A 22,726-nucleotide genomic window follows, 5' to 3' on the forward strand; every position below is an offset into this window, starting at 1 on the left:
GTATGTTGCTAAGAGAGACAGTCGCTAAGTGACTTTTGCCTCGTTTTGCAAACCTTTCTTGTCACAGCTGTTAAGTGAATGACTGCAGTTGCTAAGTTAGTAACATGGTTTGTTAAGTAAATCTGGCTTCCCCATTGACTTTGTTTGTCAGAAGGTCTCAAAAGGGGATCACATGACCCCAGGACACTGCAACCGTCGTAGGTACATGCTAATTGCCAAGCCTCTGAATTTTTAATCAGGTGACCACAGGGATGCTTCCACGGTCATGTGAAAAATGGCCATAAGTCCCTTTTTTTCAGTGGCGATGTAACTTCACTGAATGAATATGGTTTTAAGACAAGGACTTTCTGTACTCTGAAGGGACTTGAGCCATTCTGTTGCCAAGGATGAGCAGAAGAACCACATTTACTCATCCATTCCTTACTTTGGAACCAAGCAGAATAGGATTTGAAGATTATTTCGATAGTTCTAATGGGAATGGGAGAATGTTCTTGAATACAACGAAAGGCCCCATGGAAAGCAACAGACCATTCTCAGTTTCAAGACTGGCTCCATCAGATGCCTTTCTCCTCTCCTAACGCTCCAAGTTGGTAACCAAACTTCACCCAGAATTGATAACAAAGCTACACAGAGGCTTCATTGCTGCTGATGGAATCCAGTTCAATTCTCTAAATTCTCAGCCAGCATCATAGTTACAGCCCTGTGTTCCTCAAGAACAGGGGTTTCCAATCAGCTCTGGGTTCCCCCATGCAAAAGCTAGCATAGTCAATTCCGCCCGTTTCCCTATGGGCCACCTACAATCCATTACGTCCACCAATCACTTCTGTTCATTTTGTTATGGGAAACCAGCGAGCCACGCTAGGATACCTGCTCGATGCATCCTTGGCTTACAGCATTGTCTGACGGGAACCGGCAATGGTCAAATGCAGCTCCCCCCACCCCTTGCATTCCATCCCACCTCTTCCCTTTTCTCTGTCAAGCTGCGAGAGAAGAAGAACATAGGCATAAGTGCAAATCAGTCTTGACATGGGCAACTAACTGTAAGACTTGTGGACGTCAATTCCCAGAATTCTGGGGAGTCTTAAAGTCGCCAAGTTTGAAGACTCCTGCTTCTCCAGAGAATCGGTGTTGGGATAGACTTCCCTAAAGACAGGACAAGGAAGATGCTGTAAGACATTTCCTCCCATCAATGTTTCTCTCTCTCAGATTACCTCTGCTTTGCAGCTCAGCTGTCAGCTGCCGTTCCAGGTTCTCTCTCAATTCTCTTTCCCTGCACAGTTCCATCTTTAATTCCTTCTTCTCCTGCTGGATTTGCTTTTCCTGCACTCGGGCGTTATCTACGGCGACCTTCAGCAGCCCCTGTAAAAAACAGGCAAAGGTGAAATCTCCCTCAATGAGAACATTTAATTAGAGGAGGAGGAGGAGGAGGAGGAGGATGGTGATGAGAAAATATATATCCTAGCAAAGAAAGTTATTTTTTGTTTGCCCTGTTTTTCATTCCGGCCCATCCCTTGGTTGATTTTATAGCTGAAAAAGCAAAGGATCACCTGCTAGAATGACAGGTAATCAGATAAAGCGGGGCTTTTCCTATTTAGTGCCCCCATCAAACACAGCCCAGCATAGCCATTAGTTTTATACCATTCCAGAAAATGCACACAGTGCATAATATATGCCTTTTTCTCCTGTGGACTGTCAGGAGTAGCTAGCTTTGTCATCTATACCAAGGTTGAATTCTGTCAGCCCTTTGAGGTAGACCTGGTCAGAAAACAGAACTAGACTTCAGGAACGCTATTTCATTTTTATTGAGTATAACCACAGAATTCTGAAAACCTACCAGAGTGTCTTTCTGCTCCTTCCTAAACACAGAATCAAGGTGAGGTTGTTTGAAACTTTCCTCCCATATTTTCTACTTTTCCATAGCTTATTATTTACTAGTTCACCTCTTTTAATGCTTCTTCCATTCTAAGCTCATCTCTATATTTTCCTAAAAGGTTTACAAAAGTATCTGTCTCAATCTATGCCAATGCTAAACACTTACACTGGGCACCGAGCTTCCATATATATGATGACATACTGGAGGTATTTATAGGAATTCCACCACGGACTGTTTCTGAAATCCCATGTTTTTGGAGGATCTGAAGATCAGCCTAAACACAGCTCACTCTCTCTCTCCTTTGTGCATTTCCAGATAGCGTTAGAGAATAATCACAGGACTTCCTCACCTGGATATTGGTTAGCAGAGTTTCCACTGAAGACAAACCATCAGCAAAGAGGAATGGAGCTGGAAATCCAGGGGGCAAAGTCTGTCCAGCCAGTTGGACCTTTTCTAGGGTTGGTTTGATTATTGGGATGGCGATCTGGACTTCTTCTGTAAGACAAGAAGCAAAACAGAGGTTATAAACAATCTAATCCAGGGGTCTCCACCCTCAGCAACTTTAAGACTTGTGGAGTCCAACTCCCAGAATTCCTCAGCCAACATGGGGATTGAAGTCCACAAGGCTTAAAGTGGCCAAGATGGAGGAGCCCTGATTGAATCCCTTGAGGAGCACTAAACGATGATGGAGAGTGTGATTAAGATAGTGGGACTGGCATCAGAAAGACACAGGGTCTTATCTTACTTCTTTAATGCCACTCTCTCTCTCTCTCTCTCTCTCAGCCCAACCTACAAGTGTGTTGTTTGCTGGGAGAAAAATAGGAGAAGAGAGTGCTGTATACCCCACCTTAAGTTTCTGAGTGAAAGTTGGGGAGATAAACTGAACGAATTAACGATGAGTTCAAATCGCTATTTATTTATTTTTATATAATTTATTCGTTTATAACATAAAATATGAAAATACAAATATTAAAGAACGACAAGAGGGAAAGGGAAAATGAAAAAGTATGGAGACGGGCAGGAGAAGAAACAAAAAGCGTTGACTTCCGACTCCCCCTGTTGCGGTAAAATGAGGCATCAAGATCGAATCACAACTTTTTACATTTCTATAGTAGTATTTATTTATTTATTTATGAGACTTATATACCGCTTTAAGTGCAAGCACTCTCTAAGCGGTATACACCAGTAAGCAATGTATATATATATTTACATTGCCCCCAACAATCTGGGTCCTCATTTTACCTACCCCGGAAGGATGGAAGGCTGAATCAACCCTGAGCTGGTGAGATTTGAACCGCTGACCTGCTGAACACAGTCAGCTAAAGTGGCCTGCAGTACTGCACTCTAACTGCTGCGCCACCTCGGCTCATTATGAACCAGCCATTTTTATATCAACCAATCAGTCTAATCAGTAAAACCCAAAATCATAGTATCATTTTTTTTTCCCCACCTCAAGCACAAAGTCCAGAAGCGGTTTCCAAGTAGAAACAAAAGTACTTATATTCTTTTCTTTAATCAAAACAGTCAGTTTTGCCATCTCTGCTTAATTCCATCAGTTTTTGTAGCCATTTGTCCAGGGTGTGGGAACCGAAGCGTCTTTCCATTTTTGTGCATAGAGCGGTTTTGCTGCCATCACCATATATAAAATCAGAGTTCCAAATTTTTCCCCCCAAGTCTTTTTGCATTAGACTCAGAAGGAAAGTTTCTGATTTAATAATAATAATAAAAAACTATTTAAGACCAGAAAAAGTAAGAAGACTTTTGCTCCAAACCCATCTATTCCAGTATTCTGTCTTCACAGTGGCTAATCGGAGGCTTCACTGATGCCTACATAGAAACCAAAACGTCACAACTATTTTCCTGTCCAATAATGATTGTACAGAAATCCAAAGACTCTATTTATCACACATCGTATGTCAAGTTTCTCCTACATTGTTTTCCCCAACCTGTTCTCATCCAATTAAGACAGAAGAGAATTTGTCTGCCCAAATTTCTTTCAAAGGAAGTGAGATTTTGGGGTGGAATGCAAAAGAGTCCGTGCACCTATCCTGCGATGAAGTAGTCAATAATCTGTGCAAATGGCCAATCTTTTCATTATATATAATCGTAACATTGGTGGTGGGTAGCTCCGTGGGCTTCAATTGTTTAATTAAATTCCAAAACCTGAGGAAGCAACCTCCTCCGCAGAGGTTTTTTTTCCAACTGAGAAGGGTAGATTGCAGAGAAGTGCAGAGTAATGGAAAAGTGTGACAAAGAAAACAACGGTAACTGTAATTGTCTGTGCCGCTCCTACAGTAAACTGAGTTTAAAAAAACAAGAGCCAACAAGAGGAATTAGAAACAAATTCTCAAATGTCCCAGGAATAACCAGAAAGTTTTATTACAAGGTAAAGAGCCTATTTGCCAACTGCCAAGCAGCCACATCCCAATCATATGACTGCAAGGGAGCTGGGATAGCGAGAAGTTCAAGGATCGGTCAAAAGTACCTCTTTTTCTGTGCCACTGTATAGTGTCGAAAAGTTGCTGTTCGAGTGGGTCATTAAACGAGGACTATCTATACATACAAGTAACATTATCTCCAATAAACATAAAGGAGTCCCTCCAGGTTTTACTCCGCTAGTCGTAGCTGACTTTAAAGGTCAGTGCTAATCTCTGTTTCAAGGCCACTGAGCTAGCACTATCTGAAGACACTTCCGTGATCATGTGGCCAGCCTGACATCACACCGCAGTGCAGAGCGTATGGCAAAGCATGGTAACGCTGTTACCTTCCCATTGAAATGGTACCTACCGTATTTTCCGGCGTATAAGATGACTTTTTAAAGCATTCAAATCGGCGCCGAAGTCGGGGGTCGTCTTATACGCCGAGTCGTCCTATATGCCAGAAATTATGGTATTTATCTACTTACATTTGCATGCTTTTGAACTGCTAGCTGGGCAGGAGCTGGGGCAAGGAACGGGAGCTCGCCCCATCATGTGGCAGCAGGACTTGAACTGCTGGAGCACAGACCTTCTCTGCTGTCTTTTAAGCCACTGAGCCACCGTGCCTCCTACATTATCTCCAACAGAGCCATATATTTTCTTTATTTACTTATTTGATTTATATAACACCCAGCTCAAATCCTAAATTCACTAGAAGTCCGTTGGTGCATGCCTTTTGAGCAACACAGCTAAGCATCAAGGAATTCCAACAATTTTTAAATGATTAATAATAGTGAAAAGGTTTTTTTTAAAAAAAGTAGTGTGAGAAATGAAAAGGACGTTAGACACTATAAATGACCTCCAGGGTATTATTTGACAATGTGGGAAATAAAAATACAGGCTAGAGTGACCCTTCAGCATATTTTGGAGTCTTGGACAGCAAGTAAAATTAAATGAAATAAGGATTCAAGATAGATGTTTTGTGAAGTCCTCTCCTAGATCATTGGAACCAAAGCAATTGCTCAAGCAGGCCAGGCGCTAACACCCATTTTTGGAAACCTTCCAAAAACATTTAATTCAATGCTTGAAACTTCACTCTTTATATCCTTCGGTGGTCTGTCCTAACCTGATTTAAGAGGAAACCGTGAAATTATGTGAGTTGGGTTTTGCCTTTAAATGACTAGGCTATAAAATATACATTGAGCAAGTGATAATGCTCCTCGTGAACGATGAAGCTCTTAAGACATTCCTCAATGGTTTGCAGCCACATGGCAGATAAGAGATGGAGAACCTATAGCTCTCCAGATGTTGTTGGATTCAGCTCTCAGCATTACTGGCCATGCTAGCAGGGGTTGCTGGGACTTGTAGTTCCATGTTACTCTTTAAGATTTATTAAGAATATAAGCTAGTCCATGTTCTGAGCATCATTATTAAAGATGTGCAGCTGTGGCCAGCCTACAATACAATAGATTATTTTGGGTTGTTAAAATTCTGCTTCTTGTAATTTCAGATAAAGGTTTAACCACTCTGTTTTACATGACCTCCCAATTATTATTATCTTTTCAAAAAAATCAATCTTACTTCACTCCTTTTTAAAAATTCAATCCTACAACAGTCTCCCCTTATTGGGCTATAATTATGTACTTAGATATTTCATACAAATAATTAAAAAAATGGATAGTGTCTTAAGTGCTTTAGCCCTAAAACAGCAAAACAAGAGAGAAAGGGGAGAGGAGAGGAAGAGAGAGAGAGAGAAAGAGAAAGAGAGAGAGAGAAAGAAAGAGAGAGAGAGAGAGAGAGAAAGAAAGAGAGAGAGAGAGAGAGAGAGAGAGAGAGAGAGAGAGAGAGAGAGAGAGAGAGAGAGCTTGTAAGAAATGGATTTGGAGCAGTATGCTGTGTTAAAAGACCCTAGCAATCTTGAGCAAGAAGCAAGGAGAAAGTAACGCCAGGAAAATGGGCCATACAAAAATTCGTATCGGCTGACGGTAGGCGCAGAGTCAATGGCTGGTAATGTTAAAGTAGGGCAGATTGAAATTCCAAAGTAGCATTCGTCTTCTTTAAAGAGATAGACACGGCTAAATTAGGTGCCACTGGCTGCAGTGAGGATCAAATGCAAACAGAAATCATATTTCACCCCAGCTAGTCAACAGCAGGAAAATAAATAGAAATATAACAGCTACGCAGGCCATGATTCATTTTGATAATCTGGCCCAAGAGAGAGCCAGGGAGACAGCCTCCAGATCTCAGCTCCTGATCAAAAAGACAAATAGGATGCCAAGGGTGGGAATATGGTGACAGCCTAGCAGAGGTCACATCGATTTCCCAGAGTCGTTTTCACAGAGATGAGATAACCCTGCACTCCATTTGGCCTGCTGCTCATATCCTACCTGTCCCCCCAACCATAAATTTCCAAGTCCCTGGGAAAAAGAATGGGGGGGGGACAGTAAAGTAGAAGGCTCCTACTTATGACTTCTTATGATTAACATTTTGTGCTAACCAAACACACTTCAGCTGGCCAAGGTCACATTGCATCTTAAAAGTCCGTAATAGCCAAAGAAGGACTGGGGGTAAAGCGTATTACATTTTAGCATTTGGTGAGTGAGAAGGGAGGGGAAAGAAGAAGAAGAAAAAAAACAGAAGTCTTGTCAAACAATTCATCCCTTGCCCCTCTGATTGAAATCACATCCTGAGAAGATGAACAATCCGAGCATCAGGAATCTATTTCAATCTTGTAATAGGTCTTCACATCTGAATGGTGACTCCCTTTGGGGCTACTATCTGCAGAAGTGTACAGAGACGAAGGTGTGGGTGTCGGTTATCTGCTCAAGGCCTTCAAAATCCCATCTAAGTCCCGTAAGTCCCATCCAGTTCAATGATGCTAACTCCCACGAAAGGGGATTTCAGATTGCAATGCAAATATTTTTGTCTGTCTAGATAGAGATCAATAGTGTTGATGGGTGTACTTAAGTATCAGCATAACATATCACTGAAAATGATTTTTTTTTATGTGTATCTGTTAAGAGGAAGTTAAAAAGGAGTAAACTTAAAAAAAGTTGCGTTTAGAACTTATTGATTTTAGAAATGTTTTTAAAGAAAAGTTTAATCTTTTAAAATTTAGGAAAAAGCATTTCTTTTCCTTTAGGGTTAAAAAAAATTGAAAGAATATACTGAGTTTTATTAATATGAATTATGATAAGTTGATAAATATTAATGAGTAAACTGAAATATATATTATTTCCCACAGCAAGGAAAAGCAGGGATTGTTAAATTGATTCTTTTATCCAAAGAAAAGAAAAAAATGAATTTTGTTTCTATTTGGAAATTGCTTCCGGACTGTGTGTTTCTGATGGGGAAAAAATGAAATTTTGATTTTGTTTTTGTTGATTAGATAGGTTTGTTGTTATAGAAATGGCTAGTATATACTATTGTATAAAAGTAAAAAGTTGTGGTTGTAATGTTATTATCTTCTACTTTGCTGAAGAGAGCTGGAAGTCAACGCCTTTTTTATTCTTTTTTCCTTCTTACCCCACATTTTCTCTTTCTCCCTCTCCCTAGTTTTCCATTACTTTTCATTTTCCTTTGTATCTTATATTTTGATAAAAAAATAAAATGTTGATAAAAAAATATCAGCATAAAAGATACTGGCCAGGTGCATGGGAGGGAGGGAGGGAGGGAGAGAGAGGGAGGGAGGGAGGGAGGGAGAGAGAGAGAGAGAGAGAGAGAGAGAGAGAGAGAGAGAGAACATGCCAAGGATCCAGACTGATGATACATTTGACCCCTCCCTCAGTCTCAGCCTGGTTGTCTCACAAGTTATTCTGACAAGCTTTGCTAAAACCAGGTCCATCTCTAGGTGTTGGGACTAAAACTTCCAAAACACCTAATCCACATGGCCAAAGAACGAGAACTCTGGGTGTTGGTGTCCAATGTATCTGCTAGGTATGAGGTTGGGAAACGTGGTACCACACAGAGTGACTCATGTCAATTCTTTAGAAAATGGCAAGGCCATGCTACAAAATTATGCCAAAGGAGAATTATTCATGCAGAACGTAGAATGACAATTTACACTCCGAATATGCTCCAACCCTTGTTAACGATGACTAGATAATTTATACAGTCATGACATTTACCTCCATGTGGATTAATATCACTGAAAATTATATCTATTTATAACTGGGCACAATAAAAGCTGATGCCGTAGCGCGCTGTCAATAGATTTCTTTTAGTTTAAGTATAGTTTGGTGTGGGTGAAGACCCACATTCTAAGGGGTGGGAATTGAGGTATCTTGGAGAAGGAGAAGGGATTTGGGATGGTGAATAACTAATAGCAGTCTGGACAGAGAATCAAATTAATTGAGGTTGTCAACTCATAACTTCTTATCGCTTCTCAGATTCAATCTGGCCTAAATATTTGTAAATGCAACTTATTTTATTGTACTGTTTGAAAGATAGATGCCCTGAAGCTAATGATTCCTGATTGCTTCATGGATACAACCTTCTTGACAACAACATGGAAGTCAATAAAGGAGAATATTTGTAGATCAGAATTGCAATGAGGGGTCCTTGTGCTTTCTGAGCTTGCTTGTTTTCTTGCAGACATTTCATTACCCAAACATCATCAGTACTAGCAGTGAAAGATCTGCAAGAAAACAACCTAGCTCAGAGAGCACCAAGGATCTCAAGTATGGAAGTCATTTGCCATTGTTTTCTTCAGGGTTGTTTTTCAAATTCCCAATCTAGCCCGTAATATTCCGTGATGATGTTGCATCCAAATGCTAGCCGGATCCAACCAACCCTTACGTTCTGACCTCAGATGAAGATGACCAACTACTTATCCCCTGCTGATTAAACTAATACGTATGGTAAGGCCACACTTGGAATACTGCATCCAGTTTTGGTCACCACGATGTAAAAAAGATGCTGAGACTCTAGAAAGTGCAGAGAAGAGCAACAAAGATGATCAGTGGACTGGAGGCTAAAATATATAAGGAACGGCTGCAGGAATTGGGTATGTCTAGTTTAACGAAGAGAAGGACGAGGGGGGACATGATAGCAGTCTTTCAATATCTCAGGAGCTGCCACAAAGAAGAGGGAATCAAGCTCTTCTCCAAAGCGCCTGAAGGCAGGACAAGAAGCAACGGATGGAAACTAATCATGGAGAGAAGCAACTTAGAACTAAGGAGAAACTTCCTGACAGTGAGAACAATTAACCAATGGAACAACCTGCCTCCAGAAGCGGTGAATGCTCCAACACTGGAAGTTTTTAAGAAAAGACTGGACAGCCATTTGTCCGAAATGGTGTAGGGTTTCCTGCCTAAGCAGAGGGTTGGACTCGATGACCTCCAAGGTCCCTTCCAACTTTATTATTATTATTGTTGTTGTTGTTGTTGTTATATCAAATAATAGCAGCAAAAAAAGATTAACAAAAACAAATTGAAAAAGTTCAGTTTTAGAGGTTAAGGATTTTTTTAAAAAAATCATTTGGTAAATCAATATTCAGTTCATATAGCAAAACCTTCAACATCACCTGGGTGAATATGCTTTGGAGTCAACCTCAAACTACTCCTCATCAACTGGACACTTTTAATCTACTGGAAATGCAATTAACGAAGGGCTGGGGGCTGTTGTCATTCCAGCAGCTGCAAAGGAAGATTACTGTCCTGCTGTGAATCCTTGCCACATGACTCACCCCTTTCTGATCAAATTTCATAAGTGAAACTTAAATAAATAATAGATGCAGCAGCATCTGTGCATTTGTAGAAACCAATTTCCAGATTACTCAAGGAAGCAATTCTAGAAAGTCACTTTCTGAGGAATGCCCCCTGGGAAGAACTTCATGTGTTGTCCTAACCCATGGTTTGCTTAAGTAATTTGTTCAAAAATCACAATTAGTTGGGATCGTATAATATCTTAGTCCAGACTGCACTAAGATAAAATCAGAGAAGCCACACATTTTCATGAATGCATAATTTGGCCAGTCTGCTCTCTAGAAGGTGCTGCTAAGAGTAGAGTTAGTGGTGTAAATACAACAGAATAGAAACAACTGACAGGGGAAGCCAATATGACTCAAAATGGCAGAGGATCCTTTATTCTTTTTAGATTCCAACCTTCACAAAAATATTTTTTTGTTTTAGTCAAACCCGAATAAGTGTACCTTCTAACGTGAATGCTTGGTGGATGACGCCCCCTTTTGTAACATGCGTGCTGTGTCTTCACATTTAATAGTATCAATGGGTTGCAATATGCTAGATCTATCAGTTCTGAACTGCAAAAATCCAGATTGTCATTAAATGTGGGTCAAGGGTTGGAAATTTCTTTATCTCTATGCTGACTTCCAAAAGTTGTCTGAATTTTTGCAGTTCATCTGATATTCACTGAATAAATTACGATAAAAATCTGGGTTTGCAATATTTATTGATACATGTTTAATAAAAAAAATATTGAATGTCCAACATCAAATCCAAGGCACTTACAATAATAACAAACATTTTGCATTCAAAAGCTTCATGGTGTATTCCTTTGTATCACAGAGGGCATGTGATGGAAAACATCTTTCTATTTGACACCTTGGGAAATTACTGATGGTCAGCATTAGTGGAAATTGGCTGATTTGATATGTACAAAGCCATAGCTTGTTGAATAAAACCATCATTTAGTTAACCACAGGTTATGTTGTGTGAACTGGTCTTCAGGGGCTGGGTTTACACAACTTGCTAAGCCAAAGCCAAACATGAAGGTTTTCTCAAGTGTCAAGAACCAGGACCACACATTAAATTCCAGTTAAGCTGATGTATTGCTCTTGCATATATATACAGTCATCTAGTCAACTAAATCAGCACTAAATTGGCACTAGATAAGGATCAACAGAATTCAAGAAGAGTTGAACTTATACCTCTTATGGAAACGTAATGATTCCAGCCTGATTCCTCTCTTGACTCTGCCCTCAGCTCTGACTCTCTTTTTTCTCCAGGTTTAGTGAAAAATGTGAACCTCATTCATGGCTCATACTTTATTATGTACCTATATACCAATCTTTTTTGTAATCCTCCAAGGTGTACTGAACCACAAGTATCATCAAACGGGCTAACATGAGCAATGATATTGGTTTAGGAACAATGGGGAATATAGTCCAACAAGATAGAAGGCTCCGGATTATGGAAAAGCGTCTCAAAATTTTGCAGTCCAATTCATACAATTATTTCCCCCTTGTTTCCAGGTACAAATTTTCTCATCAACTCATTTTTTCTTCTCAGACCAAATAAGATACTTGGTGGGTTTCCCCTCCCCCCCCTAAGGTTTTTATTTGTTTACTGGTGTTTTTTTTCTCTTTTTAAAGTCTCATAAGGACAGGTGAAACTTTCCTAGAGGGGAAAAAAAAATATTTTAAAGATCTTGAGTTTCCTTGGCAGATTCAGCCTTTCCATATTAATGCCATGATGATTTCTTTGGGTTTTTTTTTTAAAGCTATTTTGCAGCAAATATTTATGACTCCATATGGAACAGCAGATGTTCAAGGACAAGCATGGCAGAGAAGGCTTCATTTTCAGTAATTATCCTACTCCTTGTTGTCACACTGTAGGTGGTTTTTCAGTGCATTTCTTTAAAACTAACCAACCCTTCTCACATCCTACAATATGTCGAGATCATAACACCCTCTTTCTTCTCCTTTCTTAACTGCGCTTCATTAGAAAGACATGCTATGAACATGTGAAACAGTGCATGATTCAATGGGCAAAGGGTTTGGGCTATCACACAGTGTTCGGACAATGGGAAAACATGTGGAGGAAGGGTTTCCAATTTACCTTCTACTATAATCTAAAAGAATTTTTTTAATAGAATGATGTACCATTGGTATTTTAACATCCGATCCATTGTCAAAGATACACAAGGGTGTTTCAAATATATAATAATAATAATAATAATAATAATAATAATAATAGTAGTAGTAGTAGTAGTAGTAGTAGTAGTAGTAGTAGTAGTAGTAGTAAAGTTGGAAGAGACCTTGGAGGTCATCTAGTCCAACCCCCTGCTCAGGCAGGAAACCCTACACCATTTCGGACAAATGGCTGTCCAGTCTCTTCTTAAAAACTTCCAATGTTGGAGCATTTACTGCTTCTGGAGGCAGGTTGTTCCACTGATTAATTGTTCTCACTGTCAGGAAGTTTCTCCGTAGTTCCAGGTTGCTTCTCTCCTTGACTAGTTTCCACCCGTTGCTTCTTGTCCTGCCTTCAGGTGCTTTGGAAAATAGCTTGATTCCCTCTTCTTTATGGCAGCCCCTGAGATATTGGAATACTGCTATCATGTCCCCCCCTTGTCCTTTTCTTCATTGGAAATGTAAATGCAAGGAAGGAACTTTTTTTACTATCTTTGGTGGACTTGTGATAAAGCAAAGGAATACTGGGGCAAGATTCATATTTTAATACAGAAGAGTGAAGGTGAATATAATAAAATTAAACCAGAGGCTTTTCTTTTAGGTGATAGACAAAGAACTTGAAAAATAATCTGAAACCTTGTTGTTGTATACGTTGACAGCAGCAAGAATGCTTCATGCACAAAAGTAAAAAGATACTCTAATTTCCCACAATGGATGAACGGCTGAAAAAACTGATGCAACTAGCAGAGATGGCTAAATTAACTGCTCTAATCAAAGAAAAGAATACTTCCAACTTTATTTCTACTTGGAAACTGCTTTTAGATTTTGTGCTTGAGATGGGGGGAAAAAATGAAGTTTATCTTCATATTTTACTGATTAAATAAATTATCTGCTCTTTAATTCTCACCACCCATGAAATAAGGTTTTTTTCTCTTTTTTTAAGTGCCTGAAAAAAAAGTATGCATTCATTTGGGAATTAAGACTGCAGTAAACAAATTTGACCTTGTTGCATCTTTCTAGCTACTTCCAAGTCCTTTTTCTGCATTCCAGCCACATCTTTGCATGAGGAGGGATTCCAGCATATAAAATTATCCCAATTAAAGTTTACATTTTAGACCATTATTAATTATGCCATAACATATGCGCGGCTTCTAGAAGCTGTCCATATTTTATTTATATTGATACGCTTCATCTGGAAAAGATCAAAACTGTCAGAAGTCAAAGAAGCTGGTAGAAAGGATACCGGAAACAAGATTTTTGACTAGAGATGAGAAGAGAGCAGTGAGCTGTTTGACAGTGGAACACCATGATTTAAGGAGATGGCTAGAGTCACTAGAAGGTCTTAAGAAAGGGCTGGCAATTTGTGGTTACAGGCCATTTCCCCCCCCCCTCCATTTTCTAAAGCAGTGGTTCTCAACCTTTCTAATGCCGCGACCCCATAATACAGTTCCCCATGTTGTGGTGACCCCCAACCACTTATGCATCACTGGGTGCCAGGGGCGTGGCCAAAGAAAAGGGGGGAAAAATGGCGGACAGCCTTGTTTGGCGACCCCGGTGAAATGGTCGTTCGACCCCAAATGGGGTCCCGACCCACAGGTTGAGAACCACTGTTCTAAAGACTACCTCTTCTTTGGGGCAGCCCCTGAGATATTGGAGCACTGCTATCCTGTCCCCCCTTATCCTTCTCTTTGTTAAACTAGACATACCCAATTCCAGCAACTGTTCCTTATATGTTTTAGCCTCCAGTCCCCTGATCATCTTTGTTGCGGACTATCTGTATTGAGGACTATCTGTATAAAATGAACTTTAGAAAACGGGGGGAAGAAACCTCCTTTCTTTTCTGCTCTTCAGCACATTGTTAAGTACGCTTTGCCAAAGCTGTTAAGTGAAAACACTGTTAATTGTTAAGTTCGTAACAGGGTTGTTAAGTGATTCCGACTTCCCCACTGCTTGACAGATAGTCACAAAACGGGATCAGGTGACTCTGGGTCACTTCGACCGTCGTAAATGTGAGTCAGTTGCCAAGCATCCAAATTTCAATCATGTGTGACCACGGGGATGCTGCAAGGGATGTAAGTGTGGCAAACAGTCACAGGTCACTTTTTTCAGGGGCCACTGTAACTTTGAACTGCCGCTAAACCAATGGTTGTAAATCGAGGAGTATCTATATTATCTTACATTACAAGGTGAGTCTCCCTGTTAGATCATTCCTCCCCCCCTTGTCTTAATAAATGATATCCCACCGACCTCTACGAAAGCCTTTGGTTTTTCTGCGGAGGAAATAAATAAAGGAGTCCTCTTTTTCGCCGATGTAAAATACTCTTAATAAAACTTTGCGGTGGAGAAGAGCCAGGAACAAATTACTCACGTCTGCCTTAATAAAATAGTACTCTTCAAATGGTATTACACTTAAGGCGCTAACGTTCCCACTGGTGTGCCAGGCGCTGCCTTTCCAAGTGGCCCAGCTTGTTAAAAACAGCAAAATTTCTTTTCGCAATAGAGAATTTGTGTCCGAGCAGATAGAAGGTTTGTTGAGGAACCATCTGGGGAGCCATAAAACTGATAGGCAGCATATTTCTCAGTGGTATTTTAGCACTGTGAAAAATTCAATCACAGGGAAAAAATGTTTAGTTGTAAACATTTGAAGAGTCATATAAAAGCAATAGCTTTCCTGCAGCGCCTGCTTAAATAATTTTAAGGAGAAATGGAAGCCTCTCCCTCCTCACTCCTCGGAGACCCACTGAGGACGTGATCTATGAATTTCCTTCGTGCCCTCAAGGCTGGACCTTCATAATAATGTGGTCTACAGAACCTACTGGGAGAAATAAAGGGCATTTGACCAATAGAGCTTGTTTCTAGGAATCCTGTCTCCCCTTTCTGTTTGGGAGGGAAAGAGCCTAATGGTCGCCGTTCCACAGATCGTTTTGTATAGCTCCAGAGGAAAATTGGGAACCAGCTTGCCATGGTCACAAAAGCCAAAGAACAGGAGGATTTGGTGCCGAATGTCCCTCAATCTTGAACCTCCGTGTTGAAGTTTAGTTGGTCAGTTGGAAGATTGCATTGCGATAAAACAGAAGGCTGGATCAAAACATGCCCTTGAAGGAAGAGGATCAGACCTTCAATGATTTTCCCACTCACCCTCCAGAGGAAACACAACAACATTTTGAAGGACCAAATCTTGAATTCCACTCAACTCTAGCTAGGGCAGAACTGTGGTAGACCAGTGATGGAACATTGCCTTCATATATGAAAGTTGTAGTTTGACTTCCAGCTTCTATGGGTAGACTAGGGTACAGTGTTTTTTTTATTAAACCATAAGGAGCAATTGTCAAGTTAGTGTGATAAGGATGAATCACTTGGTTCGTGATGAGAAACTGGGGGAACTTGGTATAAAGCATTTATACTGCCGTGGTGGCGCAGTGGCTAGAACGCAGTATTGCAGGCTAACTTTGCCCACTGCCAGGAGTTCAATCCTGACTGACTCAAGGTTGACTCAGCCTTCCATCCTTCCAAGGTCGGTAAAAATGAGGACCCACATTGTTGGGGGCAAAGAGGCTGACTCTATAAACCACTTAGAGAGGGCTGTAAAGGAGTGTGAAGCGTATATAAGTCTAAGTGCTATTGCTATTAGGAGCCCTGGTGGCTAAGTGGTTAGAATGAAGTATTGTAGGTAAACTCTGCCTACCGTCAGCAGCTTGTGTCTCACAAACTCAAGGTTGACTCAACCATCCATCCTTCCAAGATCGGTAAAAGGAGGAGCCAGATTGTTGGGGGCAATACGCTGACTCTGTAAATGGCTTAGACAGAGCTGTAAAACCCTGCAAAGTGGTATCTAAATCTAAGTGCTATTTCCATTTATCAGCTGAGTACTAAACAGATTTGCAGGGATGAGACAAAACCAATGTCTCACTTATTCAGACAAACAAGCTCTCATCATGACCTGAAAAATATGTCCACCTTGGCCACCACTTGAACACGATTGGAAACTGAGGCTCCTCCCGCTGTCATTTCCACGTTTCTGAAGACCATAGAAAAATTGGGTCATCAAGAGAATTGCTCTGATGGGAATTATTTATTCTGAAGCAGACCTATCCTCCCTTAAAACAACAGTTGTCCCCGGGGTGCCTCGCAAAGGAACTTAAGATGTCCATCAACCCGTTGAAATCAAAAATAAGGCACTTCAGGCTTCCAATAGCTACCTTTCTGCAATCCAGACATTCCCAATCGTTATTTTTCTCTCTGCAGATTCCGTGCTGTGGGGCTTGAAACAGAAAGTATGTGGGTAAAGAGGGCTAAGCTCCCCTGCCACTTTTTTCTTTAACCGATCAAAGCTTCTTTTCATTTCATAAAGTAAATGGCCATCAGGGCTTCTTCCCCATAATTAAAACTTTGCTTTTTCTGCAAGGTGTCACAATGATTGTCAGAGTTCATTAGTGCCAGGCTGTTAGTTCCTTTTCAGAGTTCAGGACAACACCCTTCGCCCTCCAAACAGCAAATTTCTTTCTTGAGTCTCCTTGTTTTCAGCCCACATTTTTTGGGGGGGGGGCAGGGTCTACTTTTTAAATCTTCTTCAAAGCCTTAATATTTTAAAGCAACGACAGTTTTTCCTTTCTGTTTTTCTTTCTGGCAAATGGACCCTGCCTAGTACAAGGAGTCAATTATTGATTACGGTATCACAATTCGGTCAGTATATTTATCAGGTGCTTTGCTCTGAAATCTCAGAAAAGGCAGGCGGGAGTCTTCTTGCTTGTGCCGGAAATAAATATGTAAAAACCAACAAAAAGAAAACACTCATCAGGGTAAAACCAATGTAGGAGTTCCTTTTGTGGGTCAGGAACTGGGGAGGAGAACAGAAGTAGCTTAGAGAGGGAAGGGGGAGAGGAAGAAGAGAAGGAGACGGATGTGGTGGTGGTGGTGGTGGTGGTGGTGGTGGTGGAGGAGGAGGAGGAGGAGGAATAATTATGTCATAGGGCAGTTCTGTCAACCCCAGGTGAACTTTGAAAATGAGAAAGGTGTCAGCTCCACAAGGAAGACCAGACTCCAAAATCAATTCCACAGCAAAGCTAATCTATTGTGGGCTACAAGACAATTTTGCAAGACTGATGGTGATCTCCTTCCATTCCCTCTTAAATCTCAGTGAATTTGGGGATGGGGAAACCAACCTGAGTTCCTTCTTAATGCTAGCTTTGTTCTCAGGACATAAAGACCGTCCTTGTCCCTTTTTGCTTGCAAAACGGCTCCCGAACTGTTTTCTTCAAGGCTACCTCTACTCAAGGTGTCCACAAGCTCAATTCAAAGGAGGTTTGACTTCATTTTTATGCAAAGCGTATCCAGAATAAAATTTTAAAAAAGCCCACTTTAAAACAAACTTATCTCATGGTTGAAAGTTTTGGTGTCTCCTGCCTCCCTGTGGTTGTTAGTGACCACCCAGGATTTTTCTGCCCACATTCTTTGAAGCCCTACTTACACAGGTAGTCTTCGACTTTACAACGGTCATTTTGCAACTGTCTGAAGTTACTGAAGCTAGGCTGAAAAAACCTGCCTAGTGACCAGTCCTTGCACATATGACTAAAATAGTATCCCTGTGGTCATGTGATCCCGATTCAAGGCCTTGGGAAGCCAATATATATATATTATGTGATTAGAAAAAATATTGGGTGAACAAGTGGATTTTAAACCTGAACTTTTTTTTACTAGGCATTATGTCTGAAAAGATTAATGAGCAGAAACTATATTTAATTCTACATATTACCACAGCAGCAAGAATAATTTTTGCACAGTACTGGAAGAATGAAGGATTGCCATCAGAAGAAGAAATAATCACGAAAATATTGGAATGTGCAGAGATGGACAGACTAACTAGGAGGCTGAAAGACAAAGAAGATACGGACTATTATAAAATTTGGAATTTATTCTATTCTTGATTAGAGAAAAGAATGAAGGATTAGGAAGTGAACATGTATTAGCTTAGAAAACACCAGACAACTTGTTTGATTGGAAAAATTAACATATGTTGATGGGAAAAAAAATAATAAAAAAGATTGTTGAAAAAAAAGGAAGCCAATATGTATATTTATAACCGTTGCAGCATCCCTGGGTCACATGACCGCCATCTGTGACATTCCCAACCAGCTTCCAACAAGCAGAGTCAACCAGGAAGCTGGATCTGCTTAATGACCAAGGCAAGAGTTGCAAAACTGGCATGGTCACATGATGACTCACTTAACAAACGCCTCCCTTGGTGATGGAAATTCTGGGCCCAAATGGGGCCATAATCCGAGGACTACATGAATTGCTGAAGTCATATAAATAACCTCAAATATAATAACAACAGATGCAATTGCTGCTCTGGTACACCCAGCATGTCTTTGTATCTATAAAAAAATGTGTGTTATCTGTAATATGTACAGTACATGTCCCAGTCTTCAGTTGTGCTAATTCTGCACGCTGCTCACCCATGGTTCTTGTAGCGAAGCTATCAATACCTGTCAGGATAACTGAGTTTTATTTTTCAGCTGGTTTGTTGCACAGCCTGACAGTGAGTAGGGCCGAGAAGGAATGGCCGGTGTCAGGTCACCCAGCTGGCTTTCCTGACTAAAAGACTAGAACCAAATAGAAAATGTGTAGTTCAGAGTTGAACTGCGGGGTCCCTGTTGTTCTCTGAGCTTGGTGCTTTTCTTGCCTGCCGCACTGATGATGTTACCTAGTTTGGTAATGAAACGTCTGCAAGTCCCAAAGGTGCTTTTTCCAAAAGGCAACTGGACTTCCTTGGGGGGGGGGTTTCCCCCTTGAAAACATTTCGCTTCTCATCCATTCTTCAACCAAGAAAGTCCAGTTGCCTTTTGGAAAAGTCCAATTGCTCTATGTCGCCTATATCTTTGGGATAACCATGACCTGGAGGATTGAGTTTCTCAATAGACACAAAATGTCTTCAAGAAAACAGCCATGCTCAGAGGCACCCTAACCCTTCCCACTCATAGTCCAGCGTCTTCATCACTGCACCACACTGGTCCTTGAGAGCGATGGACTGGCCCCAGGAGGCTTCTGTGCCTAACGGGGGACTCGAACCTGCCTCTCCCTAGAGTCCTTCATCAAACTCCTTCTCACACCTGCATAGGTACACACAAATTTAGAACAGTCAACTACTGATAGATCTCCGAAAAGCTTTGCTGGGATAATAGTCCTCTAATGGCTTTCAAATAATCCCTGTTCTACTGCTTTGTTTCCATGATAAATAAGAATCTAAACATGCTCCAAAGGGTTTAGAAAAAAGAGAGAGAGAGAAAAAAACCAATCACAGCCACAGAGAATGGCAGTTACAAGTAAATATAATGCCTTTCCCAGCAGCGAAATATTTGCATGTCCTTTGAGTGTATTTATATAAAAGCGATGAGAAAGAACAAAGCTGAGTCAGGGAACAGAGCTGAGGATCGTCTTGCTATGACAACTTTGGATTCCAGCACATCTCTCTGTCTTGAAGGTGTAGGAGAGGCAGCTGGGTCAGCGTTTCCAGGAGAAAAAAAGCAGCCTGAGGCCAGCAGATAGCGCACGGCTTACAGCAGTTTGTTTGAATGGCCGTTCAAAGTTACAACGCCGCTGCAAAAAAAAAAAAAAAAATGCCACAGGCGTTTTTCACACTTACAACCCCTTCAACATCCCCAGGGCCACGGGATCAAAGCTCAGATGTTTGGCAACTGGCCTGCATTGATGAAGATTGCAGTGTCCCATAGTTAGGGGATCCCCTTTCAGGAACTTCTTTCGAGCAAAGTCGATGGGGAAGTCAGATTCACTTAACCACCCTGTTACTAACTGGATGACGGCAGTGAGTCACTTGAAAACTGTGACAAGGAAGCTCGTACCACGAGGCAAAACTCACCGAGCAACTGTCTCACTTAGCACTTGAAATTTCGGGGTCAATTGTGGTCGTACGCTGAGGACTACCTGTAGAGCACACATTGAGGGGGTAGGTGTAGGAGAAGTGCAGGCAAAGACGGGGTGAGGTGGAGTTAAGCAGGTCATCAGCTTAGAATCATTGTGCTCCAAGTCCAACCCCTACTGAATTCCATTGAACCTTATCTGGCACCAATTTAGTGTTGAACTTTAGTTGCCCAGATTCTTGTGAATGTGCTTGAATAAATCTTCTATGCTACAACTTATCTGCGGCCTTCCCAGCTGGCTTCCAACAAGCCAAGTCAATGGGCAAAGCCAGATTCGCTTAATGACTGCACAATTTACTGAATGACTGCAGTGTTTTGCTTAACCACCATGGCAAAAAAAAAAAAAAAAATAGGTCATGAAATTGGGCGCAACAGTGATTGAAATTTTGATCCCAATTGTCATCCTAAGTCAAGGACCACCTGAATGAGACATCTTAGTCAATTATTAAGTGGTCTCCCCACTCCGATTGTCGCTATCTCTTTCTCAGCTCTGGAGATTCAACAGGTTTAGAAATAAAAAGAAAAAAGAAAACCTGAAATAAAACAATAACAAATGATAAAAACCGTCTCACAATGGGGAAAACACAGTCGCTTGAGTAGCAGAATTCATAATTTGGTTTGACTCCTGAAAACTGCCAGAGCAGTGCCTGTTCCGAGCGATAAATCCCAGCATTGCCAAGTTAAAATTGGTTGGTTGTATTACTAGCGCGAACACATCAACAACAACTCTGTCAAGGGAGACAGCCGTTGTTGCCATCCAGGAATCTGAAAAACCGTAAGGTTTCACCGCAGCTAGCAATAAACACATTTTTATTTTTATTTTATTTTATTTCTTTTAAAAAACCCACCAAAATGTAAAATTCAATCTTGCACAAAAGAAGCCGTGTCATGAGAAAATTCAGGACTCCGAAAAGTTCTGTAAACGCTGCATTTTCAATATTGGACTGTCACTCTTCATTCATTCCCTGATAAGGCTGTCAGTCAAATGACAATCTAGTTTTGTTCAGAGTGTAACCAAAGATCAAAGCAATGATATTGCTGAGTTAACATTATCTTCCCAGAGATAAGGACCCTGAGCGTTTCCTACAGTGCAGGAATATAAACTTTGCTCGAGGTGATTCTGCTTGGGCAAATAACCCAACCCTGTGTTGTTTAACAGAGTTTCTAGGTCCTGTCGTCGCATCATGGATTAATGATCAGACCACAATCAAGCAGAGAAGGACACTCCACCCAAGGAACTGCCAACTCAGACGAACAATCAAACAGCAAACAATTGCCTAACCAAGGAACTACCAAGAAGAAAACACGCTCCTATCAACTCTGACAGGGTGAATTGTTGTATATAAACAGAGAGTAAAACTTACTCCCTTCCAGCACTTGTGATGTTATCTAGTTGGGAAATGAAATATCTGCAAGAAAACAACCATGTTTAGGGAGCACTGAGGACTCCACAGTTGTCCTCCTCCTCCTCCTGCTCCTCCTCCACCTGCTCCTCCTCCTCCTCCTCCCCCCTCTTCATTTCTCCTCTACTCCACATATCCTATTTCCTTCCAGCACTGATGATGTTATCTAGTTGGGAAATGAAATGTCTACAAGAAAACAACCACGTTTAGGGAGTACTAAGGACTCCACTGTCCTCCTCCTCCTCCCCCTTCATTTCTCCTCTACTCCACATTTTCTATTTCCTTCTAGCACTGATGATGTTACCTAGTTGGGTAATGAAATGTCTGCAAGAAAACAACCAAGCTCAGAGAGCAACCAAGGACCCCACAATTCAACCTTACGCTACAAGTATTCTCTTCCCTTGTATCATGGGATCTGTTTCTATGCTACTCCCAAAAGCTCTCTTTGCACTGTGGACAGCCAGCCTAGCAGTCAAAGAAACCAATGTCAATTAAAATGAAGAAGGGGGGGGGAAGAGATAATGAGACATTTCCCCTTCTTGCTCACCCTCTCCCCTTCCCTCTGTGCCTCTTTCGCGAAATATATTGAATGTCTTTTACTCAATAACAATAGTTAGGCAATAAAAAGATGAGTGAGCAAAAACGCGGTATATCATCATTTTGTTCGTGACTTTAGCCCAATGGCAAATGAAAGGCATCCAGAATCAATTCCAAGAAGCTAATAAATTCTACCAATGAAAGCGGGGAAAATATAAACTTTTGCAACCTCATCACCCCGCTGATTTGTAAGCAAAGCTGGCTCTCTGCTCTATGTCACCTACACTTTTACGTCCAAGTGGGTAATATAACATTTCTACACAGCCGATATTCGGGGACCACACACATTTATATCTTCTTTCTGGAAATGGATGTCCAACTAATATCATGGTAAAAATAAAAATGTTTCACCTACAGGAAACAATCATGCCGATTGCTATCCGTCATTCCTCTAAGGAAGGATGGTGGAGAGGCAGGTTTTCCTTCAAGGGCACATAAGAAATTTTTAGATCTTTACAAGCCCTACCAAGATTTTTGGAATGCTCTTAATAGAGACGGGGATACGGTGTTGCAGAAGGGGCTCGCAAAATCTGCCCCAAATTATGCCTTTGCAAATTGACATGTTCACATTCTCTTGATGATAAGGTTGGGATTTCATGAATTCAAGGTTTGATACGAATGCTTCTTTC

The 22,726-nt window shown here is 41.0% G+C and overlaps 1 protein-coding gene across 8 annotated transcripts in view; it reads right to left on the minus strand.

Moving 5' to 3' along the window:
* The window catches only part of DACH2 (dachshund family transcription factor 2), a 284,122-nt gene that overhangs the window by 60,214 nt on the left and 201,182 nt on the right, over positions 1–22,726 (minus strand). For all 8 annotated transcript variants that reach the window (XM_039331668.1, XM_039331694.1, XM_039331709.1 and 5 more), the window contains 2 exons: positions 2,223–2,368; positions 1,212–1,359 (listed from right to left, as the gene is read on the minus strand). In XM_039331668.1, coding sequence (XP_039187602.1) covers positions 1,212–1,359; positions 2,223–2,368 — 294 coding nt within the window. The remainder of the gene's footprint in view (positions 1–1,211; positions 1,360–2,222; positions 2,369–22,726) is intronic.

The sequence above is a fragment of the Crotalus tigris genome, unplaced genomic scaffold (genome assembly GCF_016545835.1).
Source record: "Crotalus tigris isolate CLP2741 ecotype Arizona unplaced genomic scaffold, ASM1654583v1 scf7180000017622.5263843, whole genome shotgun sequence".
In the NCBI taxonomy this organism is placed as follows: Eukaryota; Metazoa; Chordata; class Lepidosauria; order Squamata; family Viperidae; genus Crotalus; species Crotalus tigris.